At 60.2% G+C, this 23,319-nt stretch overlaps 1 protein-coding gene across 9 annotated transcripts in view; it reads right to left on the bottom strand.

Annotated features, from left to right (window-relative positions):
- Positions 1–23,319, bottom strand: part of DAB2IP (DAB2 interacting protein) — a 189,917-nt gene that overhangs the window by 11,172 nt on the left and 155,426 nt on the right. For 8 of the 9 annotated variants that reach the window (XM_074362157.1, XM_074362155.1, XM_074362159.1 and 5 more), the window contains 9 exons: positions 16,678–16,831; positions 14,935–15,033; positions 13,534–14,088; positions 10,285–10,429; positions 10,056–10,200; positions 7,361–7,597; positions 5,574–5,775; positions 3,442–3,620; positions 536–1,424 (listed from right to left, as the gene is read on the bottom strand). In XM_074362157.1, coding sequence (XP_074218258.1) covers positions 536–1,424; positions 3,442–3,620; positions 5,574–5,775; positions 7,361–7,597; positions 10,056–10,200; positions 10,285–10,429; positions 13,534–14,088; positions 14,935–15,033; positions 16,678–16,831 — 2,605 coding nt within the window. The remainder of the gene's footprint in view (positions 1–535; positions 1,425–3,441; positions 3,621–5,573; positions 5,776–7,360; positions 7,598–10,055; positions 10,201–10,284; positions 10,430–13,533; positions 14,089–14,934; positions 15,034–16,677; positions 16,832–23,319) is intronic. The other variant, XM_074362156.1, reaches the window with a different exon arrangement.

Here is a 23,319-nt window from a genome sequence, read left to right as displayed (position 1 = left end):
TAGATGGCAACCTGAAGCTAACAGCCCAGGCGGCCTCCTGAGCGTGGCTCTCTGTTGCCCAGGTGAGAGCCAGTGAGCTTGGCCTGGTAGGTCAGGTGCCCAACCCAAAGCATATCTGTTTTCCCTACTGCATGGAAAGCCCCGGAGACCAGCTCAGAGCAGGGAGGGGTTCCTGGGGGCCATGTCAACTCTTATTCTGGGTCGGGCTTCAACAGGCTTGGAACTGGAGGTGGATGGACCCCTCCTTCTTCCTCCCTGACCCCAGCTGTCTCTGAGGGAACTGGCAGAGGGTCCCCCAGGCTACAGTGCCCTCATTTGCAAGACTTAGGTAGGGGCCCGTGGAGCCTAGGGGAGGGGGTGGTGATGTGCAGGGTAGGGCAGGGTGGTGGGATGGGGCCGAATGTGGCATCATTCAGCATGGGATGGCGGCTGACTGCGGGTGGAGGTGACATGACCAGGAGGAGCAGCACGACACGGGGTAAGACCGCCCCCCAGGCAAGAGAGCTGGGCATGCCCTCCAACCGACGGCACTGACCTGCTTGTGCACTACACGAGGCTTCAGCTCCGGGCTGTCGCCCTTGGAGGAGGAGGACTGCTGCCGCAGCCGAGCTCCAGGGCCAGCCCAGTCGGGCGAGGCCGACGCCAGGGTCCCGCTTGAGGGCCGCGGGTACTGCAGGGTGCTCAGTAGGGTGGGTGGCGTCCGGCCGCGGGGGGCAGGAGGTGGCGGCGGGGGTGGGGGCGGCGGCTGGTCGATCCTCCGTTGGGGGCCGGCGCTGTTCTGGCGGGGCACTGTGGGCTGCCCGCCCTTCTCAGTCAGCGACATCTGCCGCCGCGCCAGCTCCCCGGGGCGCCGCCCCAGCTCTTCGGCGGCACTGCTGAAACTTCCCAGCTTGGCGGCAGCCGCCAGCTCCTCGCTGTTGCTGTGGGAGCTCAAGGAGCTGTGGCCCTCAGAGCCCGAGTCGCCGAGGCCGCGAGGAGACAGCGGCAGGCCGGCCGCCATCTGGTACACAGGGTTCTGGAAGGAGAGCGGTGCCAAGAGCTGGGGCCGGCCCGGCGCGCCCTCTGAGGTGCCTGGTGTGGTCGGCGTCTGGCCTGCCCGCCGCACCGTGGCCAGCCCTGCCAGGCTCACCGGAGCTGCCCGGGCCGGCCACCCAGCCACCAGCTGAGTGGTAGGTGCCTGCCCGTCAGTGGCGAGGGCATCAGTGCCCGCCGGGGAGCCCGCCTCTCCGTCCAGTGTGCGGGCGTCTTGGAGGTCCACCATGGACAGACTCTTGCCACCGTTGGCCATCTGAAGATCAGGCTCGTTGGCTTCCGAGTAACTCGAGCTGCGGGCAGGTGAGGGCTGGACCCCGGAGGACCTTGTGACAAAAAACAAGTCCTTGTTTTCGGGGGTTGGAGACGGTAACCGGGTGAAATCTATCAGACTGCAGGGAGACAAGCACACACAGGGAAAGAAGGGGGAGAGAAGAACTGTGAATGCGGCCGAGGCGGGTCCCAACCGAGAGCCCCGCCAACCTGCTGCCCACGGCCTGAGCCAGGGCGGGGAGGAGAGGGAAGGCAGGGGAGGGGAGGCAAGGGAGGGGAGGGCGGGGCAGCAAGAATGGGAGAGTCCCAGGAACAGCAGCCCAGCTGCAAAGCCAAACCACAGGCTGGCAGCTGACCCTGGCAGAAGCCACCACGAGGGCTAAGGGGCCGCGATGGCTGCTCCCACACAGTCCTCTGCACCAGGGGCCCGCAATGCCAGCGTCAGGCCAGGCTGCCCTGCAGGCCCTCTCTCTGCTCAGCTGCACCTCGGGACAGTGGGTTCTGGGGTGTGGAGTATTCTGGAAAATTTCCCTTAGCTAAACCCAAACCCACAACGCACTGGCTCTCTGCTATCCAAGGGCCCTGCACTGAGAACTCCGACTTCAAAGCCGCGGGGGCTCCCTTTGCCTCTTCCCTCTTGTTCCTAATCAGACTGATAACCTAAGTGGGGGCCTGCACAGAGAGAAGCCTCCTCTGCAGCCTCCTGCTGCCACCTCTTGTCTGACTGGCAGGCGGGGGCTGGTGTTTCCGGCAAAAACAAGGAATCAGAGGAGGATTCTCAAGGTGTGACTCAGGAGGGGAGGGTCTGCACCTGCAGTGGCAGGCCATTCTCTCCCCGAGTCCCTCAGCCTCTCTCTGGTCCCTTCCCGGAAGAAGGCAGAGTGGTGGGGCCAGTTGGGCTTTGGGAATAAGGATGTAGGGGGGTGAACAGGGCTCTGGGCTGGAGATAGCAAGAACCTGGGGGTTCCACAGGGGCTTGGAATGGAGTTGGCTTAGCCTGGGATGGAGAGGAAGTGCCAAGCCCCAAGTGATGGGACTCAGGCAGGGCAGGCCGTGGCCACTCACAGCCACAGTACTTGTGGGCCTAGAAGAAGTGGACAAGGGCAGCAGACAGAGCCAGGAGAAAGCTGACCAGCCATGGGCCTTGGCTATCCAGCCAGACGGCAAGGTCAGGTCTCCCAAGAACCCATGTGCCCGGCCACCTCTTGGCCAAAGTGTGTGTTCCCACCTGAACCCTTGCTCTGCCTCACTCGGCAGGTTGAATGAATGGCCCCTCAAGATTCAGGAGGACCCTGGAAGGAGCATCAAGATCTCTGCACCTCCGGCCTCCTCCTGGGCCTCCAGTCCCACACACCACACCCCCCAGTCCTTGATCGCAATGTCCTAGCCTGCTAAAAGCCTCTTGCTGCTGCCACCACCTCAGAACGAGACAGCTCCCAACTCTGCTGCTCCAGCCTCATCCTCACCAGCTGCTCCAAGACGGCCCCGGTAAGGGGGGGAAGTATAGGAACGGGGCGTAAACAGTTCAATACAAATGCCAAGGTTTTCAAAGGAATGCCCTCTTTTTGATGTCAACACTCGAGAACACTTCACCTCCCCCTCCACTGTGGAGGGGTGTGTTTTATTTACAGGCCACTCGTCCTAGGGCTGGACCTCAGCACCTCTCTAGTTTTCCCAGGCTCCCAGCCTCTAAGCCTTGCAGTTACCTGAGCCCCTCTTGAAAACAGACACCCTGGAGCACCGCTTCTGGAGATTCTGATTCAGGTCCAGGAGATACCAGAAAACAAGTATTTTTAACACCACCCAGTGATGTGGAGGTGTTGTAACTGTTCTTCATCAAAAGATGTTACCTTTCTCCAGTCCTTTGTCTGTACTAGTCCCTCTACCTAGAATGCCTTTTCCACCAATGGGAATGTTACTTTTCCTAAAAAGCTCAGAACTATAGCACCACCTCCACCAGAGAGCCTCCCCTGACATTTCCCAAACAGAAGTTGACCACCTGCCTATAAAACACGAGTCTCCCTCAGCTTGTTTATAGACACCTGTGTAGGCTTCTTCTCCAAATGAGACTGCAGGTGGGCTGCACCTTGCCTCCACGTGTACCCCACAACACCCAGCGTGCCGAGCAGCTCTTACCCAGAGAGATCGTTCTCGATCACCATCTTCTGCAGCCCAGCTGAGATGCTGCTGCTGCCAGAGCCAGGTGTGGAGGCCAAGTCGTTGGTCCCTGCAAGCTGTCCACTCCCTGGGGTGCTCAGTGCCGTGTGAACGTCCCTCAGGATTCGAGGCAGAGGCCCCAGTTTGGATACAATGCTCTGCAAAGACACAGCAAGAGGCAGGTGTGACCCACTGGGGCCACCTGGGGAGGACAAGTGCACTGCAGTCACTATGTTCAGAACTGCTAAGGAGCTGGTCAGAAATGCAGGCCGCCCTCCCCTGCAGTCAGATCCAACAGGTCTGGGAGGGGGGAAGGAGCCCAGAAATCGCAAATTACATTTTTACCAGCTCCCTGGATATTTGTGAGACAGGGTGAAGCCCATAGGAGAAACGCTGACCTAGCTCCAGCCTCTCACCCTAGTTCATCCTACCTCGGTGCCCCCGCAGAAAGAGAAGCCCACAAGGAATCCCCGAATTTCCCCACCTGCACCTTCCCATCTGAGAGGCTTCTGGGACAGCCCTGTCCCACGTCACCTTCTCCACAGGGTGGGCTGGGGCCTGACCCACTTCAACACCAGAGCCCCAGTGGTGATGGCCCAGGTACAGAGCAGGCACCACCACACGCCTATCAGATGAGTAACAGGTGACTGGTCACACAGAGGGTGGCACCTGGGCATCTGAAACACACTGTCTTAGTTGAGACGGACAATGCTAAGGGCTCCAGGCTGAGGGTAGGGGACTCAGCCTGCACCTGCTCATGCACCAGCTCCCACCCAGGGCTTTGTGCAAAAAGAAAGCGTGAAAACTCGGGTAGTCAACAGAGAAGAGATGTGAGTGGCAAACAGCTCAATTTTAAATCCTGCTACAACTCTGTTAGCTGTGACAGCTGCTGACCGTCTTCGGTACTCCCTGCCTGGCTGCGCAGATACAGAGGACAATGACCGGCACAGGGACTCAGTAAGTGGTGGCAGTAGAGTGACTGGCGCTGGCAGCAGTGGAGGAAGAGAGGGCCTTGGCCCTCATTTCCATTTCTTCCTCCTGGGTCTCTCGCAGCCTACGGATATAAGTGAGTAGAAAGGACTGCGAGTCTGCTTGTAGTGAAAAGCTGGGACTAATCTGAGAGGCCAGTGAAATAACAATGCAGTCATGTGATGGAACGGTCCGTGGCCATCAGAAAGGTCTCAGTGGCAGTGCAGCAGGTACCACTGTAGAAAGATGCCCACGACAGAGGGAGTGAGAAGCACGCTCTGCAGTGCACGGTCAGCTCTCACTTTAAAAAGGAAACAACTCTGCCTGTGTGTGTACTTAACACATGCACAGATCTATCTAGAAGACTGCACACCACAGCGCCCTGAGGGGTCACCTCCAGGGATCGCCACGAGCAGGGAGGCCCTCCAGCTCTGGTTCAGCAGTAGCTACTTCTGTGAGATGGTCTCCCAGAGCCCTGGAAAGCAACATGCTCTGGAAGTGGATCCTGGCTGGCTCAGCCCTGGCTGCCGAGAAGCTGCTCGCTGTGTGGGCTAGGGCTGCTGGAGGCAGTGGAACCCCAGGCCACGGACGCTGCACTCCTGGTGGCTGCAGCAATGTCAGAGGTGCCTAGGGAATAACCATTTCAACTGATGGTCAAGGGCATCAGATGGAAAGGTTTGTAGCTTCCCGCCTGACACATGGAGGTACAGCATCTTCAGAATCTATCTTTTCCATATCAGTGGCATCAAAACCCATAGCAAAGATGTTTTTGGAGAAATGGCTAAACCTGATCACATTTCTCATGGGTAGGGAGCACACCTTCATACAGGGACTCCATCTACTCAACACCAGTGTGTGGGAGGCACAGCCAAAGCCTCGGTACACGGAGCAGGCTCCCCCGGCAGGTGCCAGCGAGTGGACGTGGCACCCTCACTGAGGAAACGGGGCCCGAGATCCCCAGTGCATGTTGACAGGGCCTGGGCCGGACCCTCTGGCTCTGCTGCCTGGGCAGGGCTGCTGACCCACACCCTGCAGGCGAACACTTCGACCTCCAGGTTACTCTGGGGGGAGGAGTAGCCTCGAGCTCTGCAGTGGCCTTCGGCCCGCCCTCTGCCCCATTGCGGCCCAGTGCGGACAGGCACCTGCTCCAGCTGGCTGACGGCCTCCCAGAGCAGCGAGTGCAGGCTGGAGAGCTCGCGGCCCAGGTCGATGTAGCCCTCGAAGCCGGCCGTGTTGGAGATGGTCTCAGGGTTGGAGATTTCCAGCAGGAAGCGCTGCATGTTGGTCCACTCGTGCTCCAGGAACTGGTTCATGAACGACATGTACTCCTCCTTGCTGCCAAACCTGGAGATGGAGCACACTGGGTAAGTGCCCAGGTGCCACCGAGGAGCCCCTCCTTCCGAGACCCCCTCACCTCCCATCCCTCCTTGCCCACCTTGGCTGCCTCCCAATCCATTCTGACTCGGGGCCCTGTTTCCTCACGACTAAGTCTAGACAGCCTTCCTGGACCTCACTACCCATTCACTGCCGGTCACAGTCTCCTTCCTCTTTTCCTTCAGTGTCAATGGCCTGGTGCACAGATGACTCAGTCTACCCTCGGCCAGGTCTATCTGCTGACTTTCAGACATGTACATCCACAGGCACCTCCCTTCATCCTCAGCTCAGCCAGGTGTGCAGTCATCCCCATCACCCCGAACCCCTGCCCTCCTCCTAGGCTCCCTATCCCAAGTGGAGACACTACCATCCAGCAGAGAGCTGAGCCGGAAGCCTGGCCGTGGTCAGTTCCTCCCTCTCCCTTCTCACAACTGGCAGACCTGCTGACTTTATCTTCTCAACACCTGCTGACCTTGTAGCCACTGCCCCCCCGTGCCACCACCTTCCTGAGCCAATGCTTCCACCACTTTTTTCTTATGGGAACCATAGCTCTGCTCTCCTCCCAGTCTTGGCTGCCAGTCCTGATCCCTTCCACCCCTCCTGCACCACTGCTGTCAGGCTGAACTTTTCAGGACCCAGACGGATAAGGGCCACCCTCTCTCCTGCTCATAGCCCTTTGGCGGCTCCCACTGCCCTGTCTGGCTTCCAAGTCCCTGCTGTCCTCTTGGGTCTCATCTCCCACTTCCCCAGCCTGGCACTGGATGACTGAGGAAGCTCACAGCGCCTGGTCCCTCCCTCCAGCACGCAGCCCCCCGGCCCTGCCCCGCAGTTGCTCCGGCTGCCTTTCACCCTGACACACAGCTGGGGAAGCACGTCTTTCAGGAAGTTTCTCTCCTCTCCCCACAAGCTTAGGGCCCTCCTACGAGGCCATGCACATCTCTACCACAGCTCTGTCCCCTGCTGAAGAGGGTAGGGACCAGGCGTGATTCACAGCCCAGCACAGAGAAGACCTGGAGGGGGGCTCCATCCACACCTGGTGAGAGCGCTAGATGACCCAGCCCTTCTGTTTCCACCTGCTCGGCCGAGGTACAGCGAGAACACTAAAGTGCTTCAGGAGCAAAGATGGCCTTGGCAGCATTAGACAAGGATGGTCTGAAACCATCTAAGTGTCCAGCACAGGGGACAGGGTAAGGAGACATGGGCCCTGCTCCCTCGGAGGCATATTAGTCATTCATTTCAAAATGAAGCTTATGAATGTTAAGTACATGGGAGAGTCCTTATGATAAAATGTTAACTCAAAGAAGCAGAAGGAAAAAATATCTTGTGTTCTCACCTCTGAAAATTAAAGAAACAGCAAAATGGCAAGTACTTTCAGTAGGGAGAGGATGGGGTGTGGAGATTTTACTCTTAAGAAAGGAAAGGGGGAGGGAGGGGAAGGCCTGAGGATGGCGGGGGCTGAAGCAGGGGCTGTGGCACAGCCCAGCTAGGGGACAGACCCCTACCACGGGCTCCAGCCTGCGCCCTGACTCTGTCCGTCGGGCGACGTGGCACTCACTTGGCAAAGTTGGCCAGGTTCTGGGTGACCTTGGCAATGAGGGTGAGGGTGCGGGCAGTGCGGTCGTCGGGGTATTCCTGCAGCAGGTTGAAGAGTGAGGGCGACATGATGGCCGGGCAGAGGAAGCGCAGAAACAGGGAGGCACTGATGAGCCGCTCGCTGATGTCCGGCCGGCCCCGGCTGCTGCACTCCTGCCGCCACGAGGCGAACACCTCCTTCAGCTCCCGTGGGAAGACGCTGTGCAGGGACAGGCGAGGGTGGGCCCAAAGGTCAAGCAGGGGGCAGAGCAGAGACCTGGTCCCAGGTCCAAGGGAGCCAAGTTCCAGCGCTGCTCCACCCGCCGCCTGAGTCCTCTGAGCCCATCACTCCGCCATCCACCATGCAGAGCGCAGGGGCACAGGGACAGCACAGTGCAGGCACAGAGCGCGTGCTCAGCTAGCGGAAGCAGCAGGGACGCCCTAGGGGGCTTCAGCAGAGCTGGGCATGATCAAGAAGATGGGAGTATCTTGACCTTGAGTGAGAACACAGCTCCCCACTTTCTAGATGGGGAGGCAGCGACCTCCCCAGGCAGCCACGATTGAGTGTGGGCAGGGGGCCTAGCACCGGCTGGGGGCTCTCTCCACTAGGCATCCCCACCCGGCCACAGTGAGACCCTTTAAGTGGCCTTCCAATCTTTTCACTAGAAGATGTGTGTTCCCTGGACCCAGTCTACCCCTGGCTCTCTCACTAGCCCAGGGTGCTCTGACGCAGGGCCTGGCCCTCCCGGGGCTTCGGTCTCCTCACTCTCACACTGAGAACAAGGCCTGCCCTGCTGAGCTCACAGAGCCATCTCATGGCCTTAAGAGGCCTTGAGCAACTTGAAAAGCTTTTGCCCAACAAGCCCAGCACCCAGCTCAGCAGGCTCTGGTAGTGAATGGGGCTAAACCAACAAGGACATGGCTGGAGAGGAAGTGAAGGCAGGTGACCTTTAGTCTTGGCCCCCGAAGTGCCTGGCACAGGACTGGGCAGGGGGTAGGTGCTGAGTGATAACATCTATCCACGGCCTTGCTCAGAACTGAGAGGTGCCTCTGGGCTTCTACAAATGCCAGAAAGAGGAAATGGAAATTCATTGTCTGTGGACATGTTTCCCTGCGTTCCACACCCGGCCCGCCCTGGGAGCAGCGGGGCAGAGGGTGAAAACAAAGGCTAGCCCTAGGGTGGTAAGTGTGCTCCAGAGTTCAGGCACTCTGGCTGCCCCTCTTCCCCTGGAGCCGGGGGTCATTTTTGGCTCAGCCCAAGGGGCCAGGTGGGCCCCAGGTGAGCACCTTGTGCAACCCTGGGGCAGAGGGACCTGGGCAGGGAGCGCCCACCCCATTGGCTCTGCCCCCACCAGAGGATGCCACTCCCCTAGCAGCCTGTGTCTGCCTGTCCTTCGGGAGCAGCAAAACACTCCCAGGCCCTTCTGAGTGCCCAGCCCTGAGCTAGTGCATCTGCCTTTCTGAGTGCCCAGCCCTGAGCTAGTGCATCTGCCCCAGGGTTTTCACGGTGTGTGCAGGAAATGGACTTGGACACAGGCATCCCACTCTGATGGGACCAGAGCTGTGACAGAGTGCCCAGGAGGGGTGAGCTGAAGGAGGACCACAAATGGGAGCCAGATACAGGCCTTAAAGCAGGAGGGGAAATAATATGACCAAAGAAAGGAGAAAGGTATATCTGGGGGAGGGGGTGGGAACAGGGTCAGGAGAGCAACTGAGATGGGGAGGACGCAGGCCTGAGCTGGAGCAAATTTGGGCAGCTCCTCTAGTGTAAAAATAGACCCACTGCTCAGGGACTGGCCCCACACAGTCCCGCAAGCCACCTGTAATGGAGCTGTGCTCGGCACCAGGTCACTTGCCCCCAGACCCATGTGCCCCAGGAGCAGGCACATGCCTGGCACATCAGCCTTGCAGGAAGTGGCTCTGGACTGATTCTGGCCCCGACTGCAGTCCTGCATTAGCACCTGCTCTGCTCACCCCTGCTCCTTTCAGGGGCTGCCAGGAGCCTGCAGACCTCTGTTCTGTTTGAAGACCAACCCTTCTCCTTTGTTCTCTACAGTCCCAGCAGGAGGCCTGCCTGATGTCCAGGCACCCACACAAGCCCCTGCTGGGTCCGATCACAAGCCTGTGATGTGAGCATCAGCTCCTGTGGACAGGTAAAGAGTCCCAGGTGAAGCATCCACCTGCCCCAGGTAGGCCTGAGCAGGGCCCTGTCAGTCTGGCTCCTGGTGCCGCCCCATCACCTATGACATCACCTGCCAGGCGCACAGAGGATGCCCACTATCAAGCATGTGCAGTGGACTGCCACACCGAAGGCTTCAACACTGCACACACCATGTCCTGCATTACTCTGGAATGCTCCTTACATCTGAGAGCCCAAAAAGAACCAGGACGGGGCCCTGGCAGTCTAGCAAGACTCAGTGAGGTCAGACAGCAGGTGGGTTCCCATCCCAGACTGGAGTTGCGTGAGGCTGCAGGCATGTCACGTGCTCCTCCCGATTAGACGTCAGCTCTCCTGTTGGTAGGTCAGGGATGACGGAGCAGAGCTCCCTTGCTGGGCTGCCTGGATGGGGTGAAGCACACGTGGGCGAGCACAGCGCCCAGCACCCTGTAGGCACCCTGCCATAGGAGGATGGGAGAGAGGGTGGGGGGCCAAGAAGGGCGTGCAGGACAGCACTGACCAGTAGGAGTTGATGATCTTGCAGAAGGCCAGCTCGCAGCACATCTTGAGGTTGCCCTGGTGCTCAGGGAGGTCAGTGGCCGAGCACTTGCTTGGGTCCACTTCACAGTTCTCATCCGATTCATACAGAGCTTTGATGAACTCACCTGGAGCCGGGAGGGCAGGGAGGGGCAGTGAGGACCTGGCGGGCATACCACACCCTCTGCCCGCTGCCGGCCTGCACCCCCTACCTAGTGCGTCCTGCAGGTACTTCTGGCCCACCAGCTTGAGGTACTCCTCGATGGCCTTGGTGGCCAGTGTGTTCTCCCGGAAGATGAGGTGCTCATTGTCCCCACAGCGGTCCACCTCTGACATCATCAGGTCCGTCAGGAAGTCCTGAGGAGGCAGGTGAGGGGAGTGGACCTGAGTGGGCCTGGCAGGTAGAACCCCAGGAGAAGCCCCTGCTCCTCGGGGCTGCCCCATTGCCAAGCTGCTGGCACCCACCCTTGGGAGCTGCCGGGGTAGTAGGGCAGGGCAGCCTGGTCGGGGGAGATACCTCGTGCCGGCGACATCAGAGCTGGGTCCAGGATCAGGGAAGAGCACGCTACATGGAACCATGAGCCTCCGCATCACAGCCAGACCCGCTGGACTCAATTCCCTGTTCAGCCATGCCCAGGCCTGGCTGGGTGACCGGAGAACTCCCCCTCCCACTGCCATTGGTGCCAAAGAGGACAGATGGGCTGCCCTCTCCCCCTTGTATAAGCAGCTGCCACCATTCCCCCGTTACTCTGATGGGGTCCCCTGCACCAGACAGACTCGTTCTGTGCAGCCTCAGAGGGAAGGATGAGAGAGAGGCAGAGGCGGTCCAGCTGCCCTGGAACGCAGTGAGCCAGTGCTTAGTCGGTTAGAGCACGGACCTTGGCTTGGGCAGGAAGGCGGGGGCACCGCTCCCACCTGGCAAACCTGGGTGGCAGCCCCTCACTACTGTGGGTCCCAGACTTCCTTGGAGAGCAGCTGGAAGGCAGCTGTTAAGCGATGAGCCTCGCAGTCCCACGCACGGCTTCACGGGAAGACCCCAGGAGGGAGCCTGTGCCCACGCCTTCCCTCCTGACTGCACCCATCCAGGTGGAAACTCCCTCCCCTAGGCCTGTGCCTCCCCACGCCCACAGCCAGCCTTGTGACTTGGGGGAGGGGGAGAGAACAGGCAGGAGGCAGGAAGTGGGAGACTCAGGGGAGGGTTAACAGTCAGGGCAGGGGCCACCCAGCACAGAGGCTGCAAAGTGGCCAGCGTGGGCCAGGGTGGGCCAGGGTTTCTGGAGCTCTGGAAATCCCCCGCTTCTGTGTGCACAACTTTGGGGCCCTCTGAAATCACAAGTGGCACAGGAGACCCAGCTGGCCAACGGAGAGACAGGAGGGACTGGGGGGAAGCGGCAGTTGGCCTCTCCGGGGACCACACAGCCTGAAGACACCTTCCTGATCTACAAGTGACATCTAGGGCCCCCTTCTCTGACTACACAAAAGCAGGGTGAGTGCTGAATGTACAGCCCCGCTCATGCCCCACGGCCTTCTTGAAATCCTGCGGCAGGTGTAAGGCCCCGGCAGGGATGAGGAGGGGCTCTCCTCAGGGCTAGGACCCAATGAGGGGGAACAGGCACAGGACAGGGAAGTGAGCTGTCCAAGGCCACACAGCTGCCTGGGCCAGATCTGGCCCAAGTATCTTGTTTCTCAGGCCCTGTTCTTCTTGTTCCACTGAGTGGGTGGGGGTGGGGGTGGGGGCACCAGGGAGAAGCCCCTTGCAGCCCCACGGTGGGAACAAACTGTGAAAAGCCACAGCCAGGAGAGCAGGGCCTGGGGAGGGAGCAGAAGGTGCCAAATGTCCTCTCACACGGCCCTCGTCAGATGCTCTGGTGAGAAGCATCTCACAAGTTAGTCCCCAAGTGTTCAAAGCTCAGGTGTCCGTCACCCCAGCAGCCTGAGTTACTTTCTACCCTTCCCCTTGCTGCTCCCCCGGCCCCTTGGAGGGCCCCTGTGGGGGGTGGGGGAGGGGTGGCTGGAGCCCTGGCTTCCACCTCCTTCCACAACGAGCACCCCAATTCTCCTCTCATCTCAGCTGTGAGCCTCAAGAGCAAAGGTCACTTCAGAGTGGAATCAGCATGTCAGGCCAGTCCAGCCCTCAAAGGACCCTGCCGGAGCCCTCGATGCCTCCCTCACTCCTGCTCTGAGGCCGGACTTCAAATGCCTGTTTCCAGCACCCCTCCCAGTGTTGGCCAGGAAATTAAGGACAGCACAGCCAGACGTGGCTCTCCATGCAGCCCTGCCCAGTCAGGTTGGTGGCTGCAGGTTGGGGAAGGAGGGGGTCCAACAACATGGAGGAAATGGAGTGCCCAGTCCCCAGGGAGCCCACAAGGAGAAGTGCCTCTCCCTGGTCCTGCACTGGTCACACACCACGAGCCCAACAGGCAGGGGCTCTGAAGGGCCCGAAGGAGGCCAGGGCCTTCCGAGAACAGTAGAGGAAAAGGGGTCCAAGGGAGCCATATACCCTGGGCTCTGCCTGGGGACCTGAGGCCCGGCCCCCAACCCACATCTCCCCTGACCCCAGGCTGAGGGCTCAGGATCTTGACCTGGCCACTCGGCTCTCAAACCACACCATGTCCAGAGGGCGAGGCCTTTTGCAGCATGGATGGGATCCACATCCGGCCCCTCTCCACTGCATTCCCCTCAGGCAGCGCCCTCAAGGGAGGGGCAGGGTAAGGGGCGGGTGTGTGCCCTGGAGGCCTAAAGAACCACACTCCACTGTGTCTGCAGGCGGTAGGCTTGGGGAGCCTTCCAGAAGGAGCCCACTAGTCTCCAAAACCAGGCAGGTGGGGCTGAGGCGTGGCCTGGCAGGGAGTGGCCGGTGAAAGGAGGTGGAGAGGAGAGCGGGGCTCCTCCAGCCCTGAAGCAGGGCCTGCTGGGGGCTTTAGACAAGCCCTGTTCCTGAAGGCTGCAGCCACGGTGGGCTGCCTGTCAAGACAGAGACTGCATGTCTCCTGTGCATGAACCTGGGAGGGAGGGGGAGGCTGGGGCTCGGAGAGTGACTGCACCCTGGTGGGCACCTACTGGGGTATCTGCCAAAATCAACACCTCACTGGATGTGAGTGACTGGGTCACTGGGACCCATGTGCTGGCAGAGGCTGGCCACATGGCCTGCTCCCCTCAACCCTCAGAGGCCAGCACCCTGGGGGAGTGGGGAGGTCCCTAAATTCACTTCCTCACTGCCTCCATCCACCAGCTCCATACCTGCCTTGGCCATCAGCTCCAACAACAGAGGAGTGCAAAATCTCCCCTTCGTGATGCAACTCTTGGGTTCAGGGTCCCAAGACCAGTGCTGTGACCAGCGCCTCCACCAGAGCTGAACTTCATCACGTGGACATGGGGACTGGCAGGTAACCTAGGGTGTCACCCAGACTTCCACAGAGCCACGTGACGTGGGGAGCCCCGCCTGAGGCCCACACACCTACCTTGACCTTGCCTGTGCTCTGCAGGATGTGCACCAGGGCCGACGCCATCTCTTCCTTGGTCTTGGCGCTGAGGATGGGCTCGAGGGCCGCACAAAGCCCCAGGTAGTGGTTGGTGATGTGCTCAGCGAACTCCTTGTACATCTCCATGGGCAGGATGGTGATGGTCTGGTAGCGCGCCTTGATGCGGATCATGGGCCCAGGGCCCTTGCCGCCTTTGGGGTTGGGCGTCACCACCGGGTACCACTTCTCCACGAACTGCCGCCCGGCCACCGAGGCGGCGGGCAGGCTGACCAGGCCCAGGTAGCTGTTGCGCTCCTTCTTCTTCTTCTTGTCAGTCTCCCGGTACAGATGGACGGTGACGGTGCGCAGGGGCGGCAGGTTGTGGAACTCGAAGTGCTCGCCCCAAAAGACGTTGTCGGTCTTGAGCTTGCCCGTGGTGCGCGCGTACAGCACGTCGTCCAGGCACAGCTCGCACAGGTACTTCTTCTTGGCCGGCAGGTCCTTGGCCTCAATCACCCACAGCTTCAGGATGTGCTCCACACGCCGGCTGTTGTCCTGCACACGTACAGAAGGGCCATGGTGACCAGGGGGCCGGTCGCCTGCGCACTGCCCAGCCCGGGGTGGGGAGGAGCTCTTGGAAGGTGGTGGGGAGGGCCTGGGCACTGACAGGACTGGGGTGGGGTAGGGACAGCTCTGGAGACTGATGGACACGAGGCTGGATCTCTGCTCTGCCTCATACTAGCTCACTGACCTTGGGCAAGTGACAATCTAAGCCTCAATTCCCTGTTCTATAAAATGGGAATAAAACCGAGTAGAGAGCAAGTCCAAGGCCAGCACAATGCTTGGCACACAGCAGCTGCATGTTGGCTCTTATGCAGCTTGCTCGTCTGCAAAGTCACTTCAGAGGTCATGACCATTGCTAAGGCCCTTCCTTAGTGATGTCACGGTGACCAGTGCTCAGCGCAGGCTGAGTCACCCAGGAGGCAGACACAGAAGCAGGCGATTACAGTCAGGGTCCCAGGAACCTGCCAGGAGAAGCCCGGGGTGGTGAGAACACAGAAGAGGGCACCGGCCTGGGCTGGCGGTGCTCGCCTGGAGGAGGGACAGACAGCTAAGGTGAAATCGGAGGGAAGAGCAGGAATCAGCTTGGAGGAAGAGGGCCCAAGAGTCCCAAGGCAGAGGTACACCAGCACCCACAAGCCCAATACTCAGTTCTCCGGCCCAGCCTCCTCACTTCCTCAGTGTGCAGCTTCAAAGACAGAGGCCCCCGGCACTGGAGTCAGCCTCTCTCAGAGCCCAACACTACCACCTGCCCGGGCACAGCCCGCACTGGAGACCCCTCCCTTGGCTCCCTCACGTAGGAGTCTGCGCTCTGCTCTGGGGAGGGGGACGCAGGCCTACCTTGTTGGGATGCACCGCTCGCCGCAAGTTCTCCATCCACTTATCCCGTTCGGCTGCTGACCGGCAGGAGAAGCACTTGCTTCCTGACGACGTTGTCACCTGTTGGGGGCAGGCAGGACAGCGTCACGGGGCGGGGAAGGCAGCAAGGCAGTATGATGGAGGACATTTGGGGCTTGGGGGGTTTGGCTGCCAGGTCTGTCTGTACCACACCCTCAGGGAGGAGGCAGAACAAGACTCAATGACCCCTGTATTTCACGTCTGCAGGCGTTGCACAGAGACCTGCGGTCCCAGAGCAAGACAGTGACAGGAGGGTGGCCCAGCCTCATGCCATCTGGCACCTGGTCCTGCCTCCTCAACCCGGCCTCAGTGCACTCTGTCCATAGGAAAGCCTCTTTCTGACTCCAATCTCATTTTCTCAGAGATAGAATAAAGAAGGCATGGCCCCCAGCACCAATCAGAGGGCAATGCTTAACCCAGTCTCCCTCCATCGGTGGGGCCAGAGGCACCTAGGGGACAGCCACAGGTAGGCACAAGGGTCACCTCAGTTTTTAGCTGACACCTGCTGATGATGCTTCTCTTTTGCCAAGTGACAGTGACACCAATGATGGTCAGAGAAGCGTAACATATCTGGGGCCAGACTAGAGAAATAAGAATTGGGCCATCTGCGTGTGCTGAGTCCTGGGGTCCTCCCACCTGGAACCCTTACCCTCCCCTCACCATCCAGCTTAATCATCCTCTGGTCTCCTCCAGGCGAGGGAGCCTGGCCCAAGCTGTTCCTGCTACCCCAGCAGCATGCTCTACCTAAGGAAACCAGACTCTTTACCTAACCTTATTCAAGGGCCTGCACAAGCCACAGCACCCCCTTCTGTAGACAAGTAGACAGACACCATCCAAACCCCAGGCAAAGAAGTCAGAGCCCAGAAGGAGCCCAGCTGGACCAGAAGTCCTGAACCAGAACCGACACCCAGAGGGCACAAGGCTGGGGCAGATGCCAGGCACCACTCCATTCCCTCTCTGGGGCTGGGGTTGCCAGGAGGTGGCCACACCAGTCCCGGGCTCACTCCTCTATCAGGAAGCTCCCTAATTATGCAAGATTGTTGGCGGTGGGAAGCTTCCCAGAAACAGAGGTGGGAAGAGAATATGAATAGTTAGAGAAGCAATTAGGAACTCCCAGGAACACCTGAGACATTAGTTACCCTGGTCCTGGTTTAGCTTCAGGCTTGTTGAATGACCTCTGATATCACCTTGCCCTCTCTGGACTTCAGAGTCCCCATCCATAGTTGGGCACTGGACAGGTGATTCCAGTGACAGCCCTGCTGGGTTGGGTGGCTGGCCCTCTGCTCTCAAACCCTGGGACACAGAATGCTGGGGCAGGACAAAGTCTGGCTCTCATCACTCAAAGGCGGGGACACTCCTCACTGCCCCACACTGCACTGGAGGAGTTTGCAGGAGGGGCGAGCAGGCTCGAGTGGGGCTCTGGGGCTTGACCTCCTCCACCCACTCAAGCCTCTTGCACCTGCCAGCACGGGGGACAGTGCCAGTCCGTCTCCAAGGAGCCCACAGAGCAGGAATGAAGCCCTTCATTTCTCAGCTCCACTTGGTCTCCTAGGAGCCAAAGGCTTTGACAGTCCCAAGAGCCCGGCCCCCAGAGAGGCTACAGAGCACTCCAGAGGGCGTCTGGAGGAGCCCTGGCCTCAGCGGGAGAGGACCCAGAGCCCGCCCTGCCCCCGCAGTGGGACGCACCTCGAAGCAGTAGTCCTGGCCCAGGATGCTGCTGTGCACGGGCTTGATGACCACCTCCTCCTCCATGCTGAGGTCCAGCGCCTCCACCGCGCTGCTGGGGCTGAGCAGGGACTCGTGGGAGCGAGACTCCTTCAGCCTCGGCATCAGATGGGACCTGAAGGGCAGCAGCAGAGTGCGTCAGGCTGGGCCTGTCCTGTCCCCTCCCTTCCCTTCTCCAGGAAGCCTGCCCAGACATCCTCTCAGCTGGAGGCACTCACTCCTCTCAACTCCCATAGCCTTTTCTGTCTTAAGGCAAAGTTGGGGGGAAGGGGCATTGCAGGGCTGGAGTCACAGACTGGCCGGTCCCTTTTCCCCACTGCAGGGCTCTGGGTAAGGGACTCAGCTCCTGCAGAAGCAGACAGCGAGGATGAGGCACCACCCAGTACTGGAAAGTCAGCACTGGGTGCAGGGCAGGGATGTGCCTGGCTCCTCAGCAGCCCGAGACCCACGGGAAGAGCTGACCCAACACAGGCAGCCTTCCCCACCTCCCCTCCCCTCAGCCCTGGTCCCCATCCAAGACAGAAGCAGTCACTCCATCCCAACACTTGTCCAGAATGTCACTGCTGACAGAACCCTTTCTCCACCGACCAGCATCGGGCGAGGCAGGAGTGCCCCAGAAACTCCGCTGCTCCCTTCTTACAGACGAGGACCGTGAGGTTCAAAACAGAAGGCGTGCAGCCATTTCTGCACAGTACCTGAGATGCCAGGACAGAGTCCACACTCTGAGGCCCAGGAGCGCAGGCCAGGGTCACTGGGCCCCTTACAGGCACAAAGAACAGAGCTAGTTGACTCCAACTGGTGCCCAAATGGGGCCTGAAACAGGACTGGTTCTGATAGACCTGGCCTTGGACCCGGGCCCATCGCTCACCTGCTGTGTGGCCCTGGGTAAGTCACTTCCCCTCTCTGAGCCTCAGTTTCCTCAGCACATTACATGGAAAGCACCTCAGTAGGTACCTGCACAGTGCTGGGGAGAGCCCACCTCTGAGAGGTAAACGTCCCTTTCCAGAGCCAGTCGGACACTGCCGGGCCTGCTAAGACCACTCCAGGATGTAGGCTGGGCAGGCCTCCCCCCAGCTCAGCCCCACAGTCCAAACCCTGGGCTTAGGTCACTCAGACCTCCTTCCCCAACACCCTCCACCCTTCAGCTCTCTGCTTCCAATGGTCGAAGCCTCAGTCCATCATCTCTCCCTGTCTCGGCAAGTAAAGACCCTCCCTCAGGTCAGCGAGGCCTGGCAGGACCACCACATGCTTCCTTGCAGGGCACACACCCTGTAACCCACTTCCAAGACCACCAGCAGTAAGGGGGGCTGAGGCCCACTGCATGTGGGCTCAGGAACCCGGAGATGAGCTGGACAGGCCCTGCCCAGAGGGCTGCCCAGGCTGCCAGAGGCCACCCTCCAGCCCCTACACATGACACCTCCATGGCAACAGCCCTCCCTGACATGGAGTCCCATGCTAGGCACTTCATGGGAGTAAGAGCTAGAACTGGGACCCCAGCTCTTGGGGACCTCACAGCTCAACCCAAGAGGCTCGGTCAGGCTCCCCGCAACTGCTCCCCAATGCCCAGCACAAAGCTGGCACAGAGCAGGGCTCAGATCACTGGAGCCGAGCCAGCGCCCTGGGGCAGGACTGCTGAAAGCTCGAGGGGAATGGACAGACCAAAGGGAAGCTGTGAGACAGGCTGAAGTCAGGTTAGAACCAATCCAAACCCCTTGCAGGGCCCGCGTGAGGCCCCGGGCCACTGGCACGCACAGCCGTGGTGCCTCTGCCCCTCCAGCACCCTCTCTGGGAGGCAGCATTTCACACACAAGCACTGAGGCCAGGCCACTCCACCACAGGTGCTGGTAGGCTTCTTCCCGGGACCAGCCCTCCAGGCCCTGCTTGAATGGCCCAGCCTCCTCCCCATCACAGCACTGACCAATGATGCGGGCAGGTCTGCCATTCCCTCAGTTGAGGTTCCACCCTGGGCCTCCCTCTCAGAACGGGGCTCCATACCTCAGGTGCCAGGTCCAAGGCTGGGACCCGGAGCCCCCAGGTCTGCTGTCTAGGGCTGAAAACCCAGCCTGCAAGTAGAGATCAGGCGGCTTTCTGGCCCAGCACGGGAAACCCTGGCAGGTAAGATGCTGGGAGCCAGGGTGGGTGGAGCGGGCACCCAGGAAGTACACAGGGAGGAGCTGGTAGGCCAGGCCGCCTCTTGCCTGGGGCACTTGCACTAGCCGGCTGGCGAGAGAAAGGAGGCATGTTCAGTGGATTCGGTCTATCCAGGGAGACCCAAGGGGGCCCTGGTGCTACAGTCGAGGAGCCCAGCAGGCCGAGGCCAGACCCCAAAGCAGCCAGAGCTTGGAACCTGTGGCTAAGGGCCCTCCTCTTCCCTCCCCAGCATCCTGCCCCACAAACATGCCCCAGCTGGACCAAGCCCCACTGGGACACTTCCAAACTGAACAGAGGGTTTGGGGAAGGTCGTATCTAAAGGCATCCCTGTACAGCTGGGCAGCCCTGACCCTTCCCACCTCCCCCAGGGATTTTCTAAGTGAGAGGACCTGGAACACGGGCCACACCCAGCCCTACAGCCCAAGCTCACTGGGAAGAGGAGGAATGGGGTGGGGTGGAGTGGGGCAAGGCCCAGGGAGGCTCAGTGGCTACTCCGAGATCTCCCAGGTGCTTCTGGGAGAGGAGCAGAGGGCCAGGCTCTGACCAGTGGGACAAGGCCAGGGGGCCTGCGCTCTGTGACTCATATGCAGACACATACCCTCCTCCTTCAGCCTGGAGTCTACCTGTGCCCCCTCCTCCCGACAAGGATTGTGGGGGAGAGAAAGGGGTACCTATTTATCAACTCTGGGCCTGTGCTTTGGGCCCAGAGGGGAGGTGGTCTGTGGTGACCCTGCAGGGTGGGACCTCCTGGCAGAGGTGAGTGTGCCCATGGTGGTGACTGATTAAGACAAGTGGGGCTCAGGGAGGGAAAATGGTCACTTGGTCACTTTCCAGATCCAGCAGGCCCATCTCATGGCCTAAGAACCACCTCCTCCAGGAAGCCAGGCAGCCCTGTCCCGGGCCTGCAGCACCCCTAACACTTCACACGGGGGACTCCTGCCCCATCAATCACCCGGGCAGGACTCCACCCTGCCCCCTCCCCCGCCCGCCTCTGCCTCCGGCCAGCATTGTGAGGCACTTCCTTTCTCACCTCCAGCCTCTGCCTTCCCAGGCTGGGCCGGAAGCCCATCCAGAGAGGGAGAGAGAGAGGGAGGGAGGGAGGGAGCAGAGCACCGCAGACTGCCCAGGCTCCAAGGGGACAGAGAGCAGGCACAGTCTCCCTACCCAAGAAGCTTGGAAAGGAGGTGAGCAGGTGCTGCCCTCTGCCTTGCTCCCGCCCAAGTTGTGGGTGCCCACCTCCACTCCGCCAGGGCACCCAGCTGGTCACATTCACATCCCTTTTTAAACTTCAACTGCACACAACTCTGCCAGGAGCATTCATCTACCCATTTAGAAAGATGGGCTCAGGGAGCAACAGTCACTTCATCTGCCCAAGGCCTCCTGCTGGAAGGGACCCAGGTAGGTCTGGGGGCCCTGCCCACAGCTGCCTTGTATGGTATAGGGGGTCAGCGCCACCCCCCTCCCCATTCCTGAGTCAGGCCCTTCCCTGTTGCCCAGAGTCTGGGGTGGGAGAGACGGTGGCCCAACACGCCCACTGTGTGGCCTCCCCAGTGCCCAGCTCAGTCTTGTGCACCCCTCAGTGACCTCCTGTGGTCTCTAGAGACCAGAGCCTCGGTCCTCGGTGAGATGGCACCAAGGAGGGCCAAGGCCTTTGCACGGGGGCCCTGGCCGTGCAGGCCACTCCCACAGCCCAGGTGTGGGCTACTTCTCACAGCCACCCTGCCAGGGCTGCAATGTGACTGCGCTGGGCTCAGAGAGGCCGGGTCTTGCAGCTACAACAGAACTTGGTCTCATGTCTGGGCTGTGGGGCTGTGCCCGCAGGAAACATCACACACAGCACTTGGCTGGATCCTCACAAGGCTGCGAGATGGATACTGACCTCATGCTGGCTTTACAGGGGAGACACCGAGGCCTGCTCAGAGAAGACAGGTGACCAGCCCAGGGTCTCAGCTTCCTCCTGGTGTCACCTCCACACCCCAACCCCACTGGGAGCCCTTTCCTTATCTGAAAGAGAAAGGACTCTGCTCTCAAATGGAAATAGAGGATAATGAGCACACACCGAAGCACCACAGAGAGGCTTTTCAGGGAGAGGCACCTCCCCCCACCACCGCCGGCGTTTGAGTCATGAAGAGGGGGGATGTCCCAGCAAGATCACATGGGCTTGGCTGCAGCTCCGCTGGCTGGGATCCACCTGCCTGTTCCACTTCCCCCTGGGCTCCTCTTCCCCAGGGGTCATGATTCCCTCAGGCAGGCCTCTAGGCACTTGTAGCCCCCTCTGCCCAGAAGTCCCCTTGTCCTACCCAACCTTCAATACCCAGCATCAGTGCTCAATCTCCCACGACGCATTCTCAAACTCCTGGGGCAGACAGCGACCTTGCATGTGGCCCCAGCACCTTGTTCATTAGGCTGTGCTGGGAGGCCTGTCACAGAGCTGTCTCCTTGCCAGGCAGGGGGCTCCTTGTGGGGAGGGCTGGGTCTGGATCAGCACCAAGAATCAGAGCCCCCGAGTTCCTGGACCAAGGCCACAACACCCCAGCAGCCAAGGTCAGCTAAGCCTGGGGGAATAGGAGGTCAGCTGCCATGAGGACAACCTTCCCTGAGCCTTCAGACCCTGGTGGTGGGAGAAGGGACAAAATGGCCCGAGCACTGGTCTTCAGGGCAGCTGCCTGCTCAAGGCCAATTCCTAAGAGCAGCACCCTGGTGCTCACACAGAATCTCCAAGGATCACCTGGCTGTTGCTTTGTCCAGGTATGCGGAGCTCCCTCCAACTCTCCCAAAGTCAGGGGCTCATCCTCCACTCTGGCTGCACCCCACTACCATGGCCCTACCCCTCTGACACTGTCCAAGACACAGCTGATTCTCTAGACCCTCAACCGCCCATCCCCATCCCCGGGACTAAAGGCCCTTGTGTCCCCTGCAGTCGCCCCTCCTCAAACTAGCCCAGCTGCTCAGTTACCCACATGCTCCATGCCATGGAATCCTCACACATCCTGGGAAAGGGGTGGTGCCCGGATTCCCAGGTCACAGACAGGAGCCAAGGCCACAGGAGAGGGAGGCCTGCCCTGCCCTCCTCTGCCTCTGAGAGCTGTCTTGGTCAGGGCCTTGGGGGGCAGCAGAGGAGGGGAGCCCCACTGGTCTTCCTGTCTAGACCACAGCAGTCCCCTCCCACTGGACGGGCCCCTTTGCCTGACATGATGTCACTCTGGCCATATCAGCTCTCCCCTCACAGCCTAGAGAGAATCAAGTCTCAGGGCTTCAACCTGGGGTTGAACTCTCCCCACAACTCTACGCACTCACACATACCCTGGCCAGTAACCTAGACTCTCCTCCCCAGAGAATCCCTGGCCAGCCGGGACTCCTTCCCTCTGGGGGGCCTTTGCCCATGCTGGTTCCAGAACCCGTCCCACCTTTCTCTCCACCATCTGCCCCAGAACAGCCTTCTTTCTCAGTCTTCAAAGCCCAGGCCAAATGTGGCCACCACAACGCTGTCCCTGGTCTCTCAGACATACAAGAGCTCACACTCAGGCCGGGTGGCAGAGTCCCACTCCACAGCACTTTCCAACCTGCCTCCTCACCTGTTCTCACGACAACCTGTCAGGACCAAGGTACCGCACCTCAGAAGGGCCAGGTGGCTTGCCCAAGACCGCACAGGTGGCAAGTGGCCGAGTGGGATTTGAACCCCGTTCAGCAGACTCCAGGCCTAACCATCCGCCCGAGCCGAGCCTCCCCACAGGCAGGCACGCAGGGAAAGGCCCACAGCCAGCTGACCTGCTCAACATGACCACTCATTCCAGGTCGGGAGGAAGAGCTGCAGGGCTGGCTGGGGTCGGGTAGCCTGTGCCCAGGGCCCAGGAGCCGAGAAACGTGGGCACAACACGGGTGCAGGCGGAGCCGCTGTGGGAGACACAGCCAGGCCCCAACAGCAGCTCATTGTGAGGGCCGGTAGCAGGAACAACGGGACATTGTCCTGGCTCCTGGGCCACAGCCTTATCTGATAGCCTTCCAGCCAACCCACGAGCTGTTTTTCAACTCCATCCCTTTTTTCCTCTTAAAAGGTTAGTGACACAGAAGTTTAGCAAATTCCCCATTATTTCAAGGAGGGAGGAGACCTGAAAATAGAACTTGTGATAATTAAAAAGCCCTATGGGGAGGATGTTCCCACTACGGGTGGGGCAAGTAGAGAGTGGGGCTGGAGAGCCTGGACAGGAAGAGGTTCAGAATCTCCCTCCAAATCTCGAAGGGGCAGAGGGAGCTGCCGTGCATGCCCCCAGAGGGCAGGGCTGGGGCCAGGAGAGGCCAAGTCCAGCTCAGTCACACTGTCCTCAAATGGGCAGGCTGGTTTGGTTTGAGAGGGAGCGGGCACCCTGTCTCTGGAGGCGTGCAAGTGGAGCTGAGAGAGCTCGCTTAGCTATGCCGCGGAGGGGACGCCTGCACTGCTGGGGGCTGCTGGCG

The sequence above is a fragment of the Camelus bactrianus genome, chromosome 4 (assembly GCF_048773025.1).
Source record: "Camelus bactrianus isolate YW-2024 breed Bactrian camel chromosome 4, ASM4877302v1, whole genome shotgun sequence".
NCBI lineage: Eukaryota > Metazoa > Chordata > Mammalia > Artiodactyla > Camelidae > Camelus > Camelus bactrianus.
The sequence above is the reverse complement of the archived record's forward strand: the minus strand, read 5'-3'. Positions and strand labels throughout refer to the sequence as shown.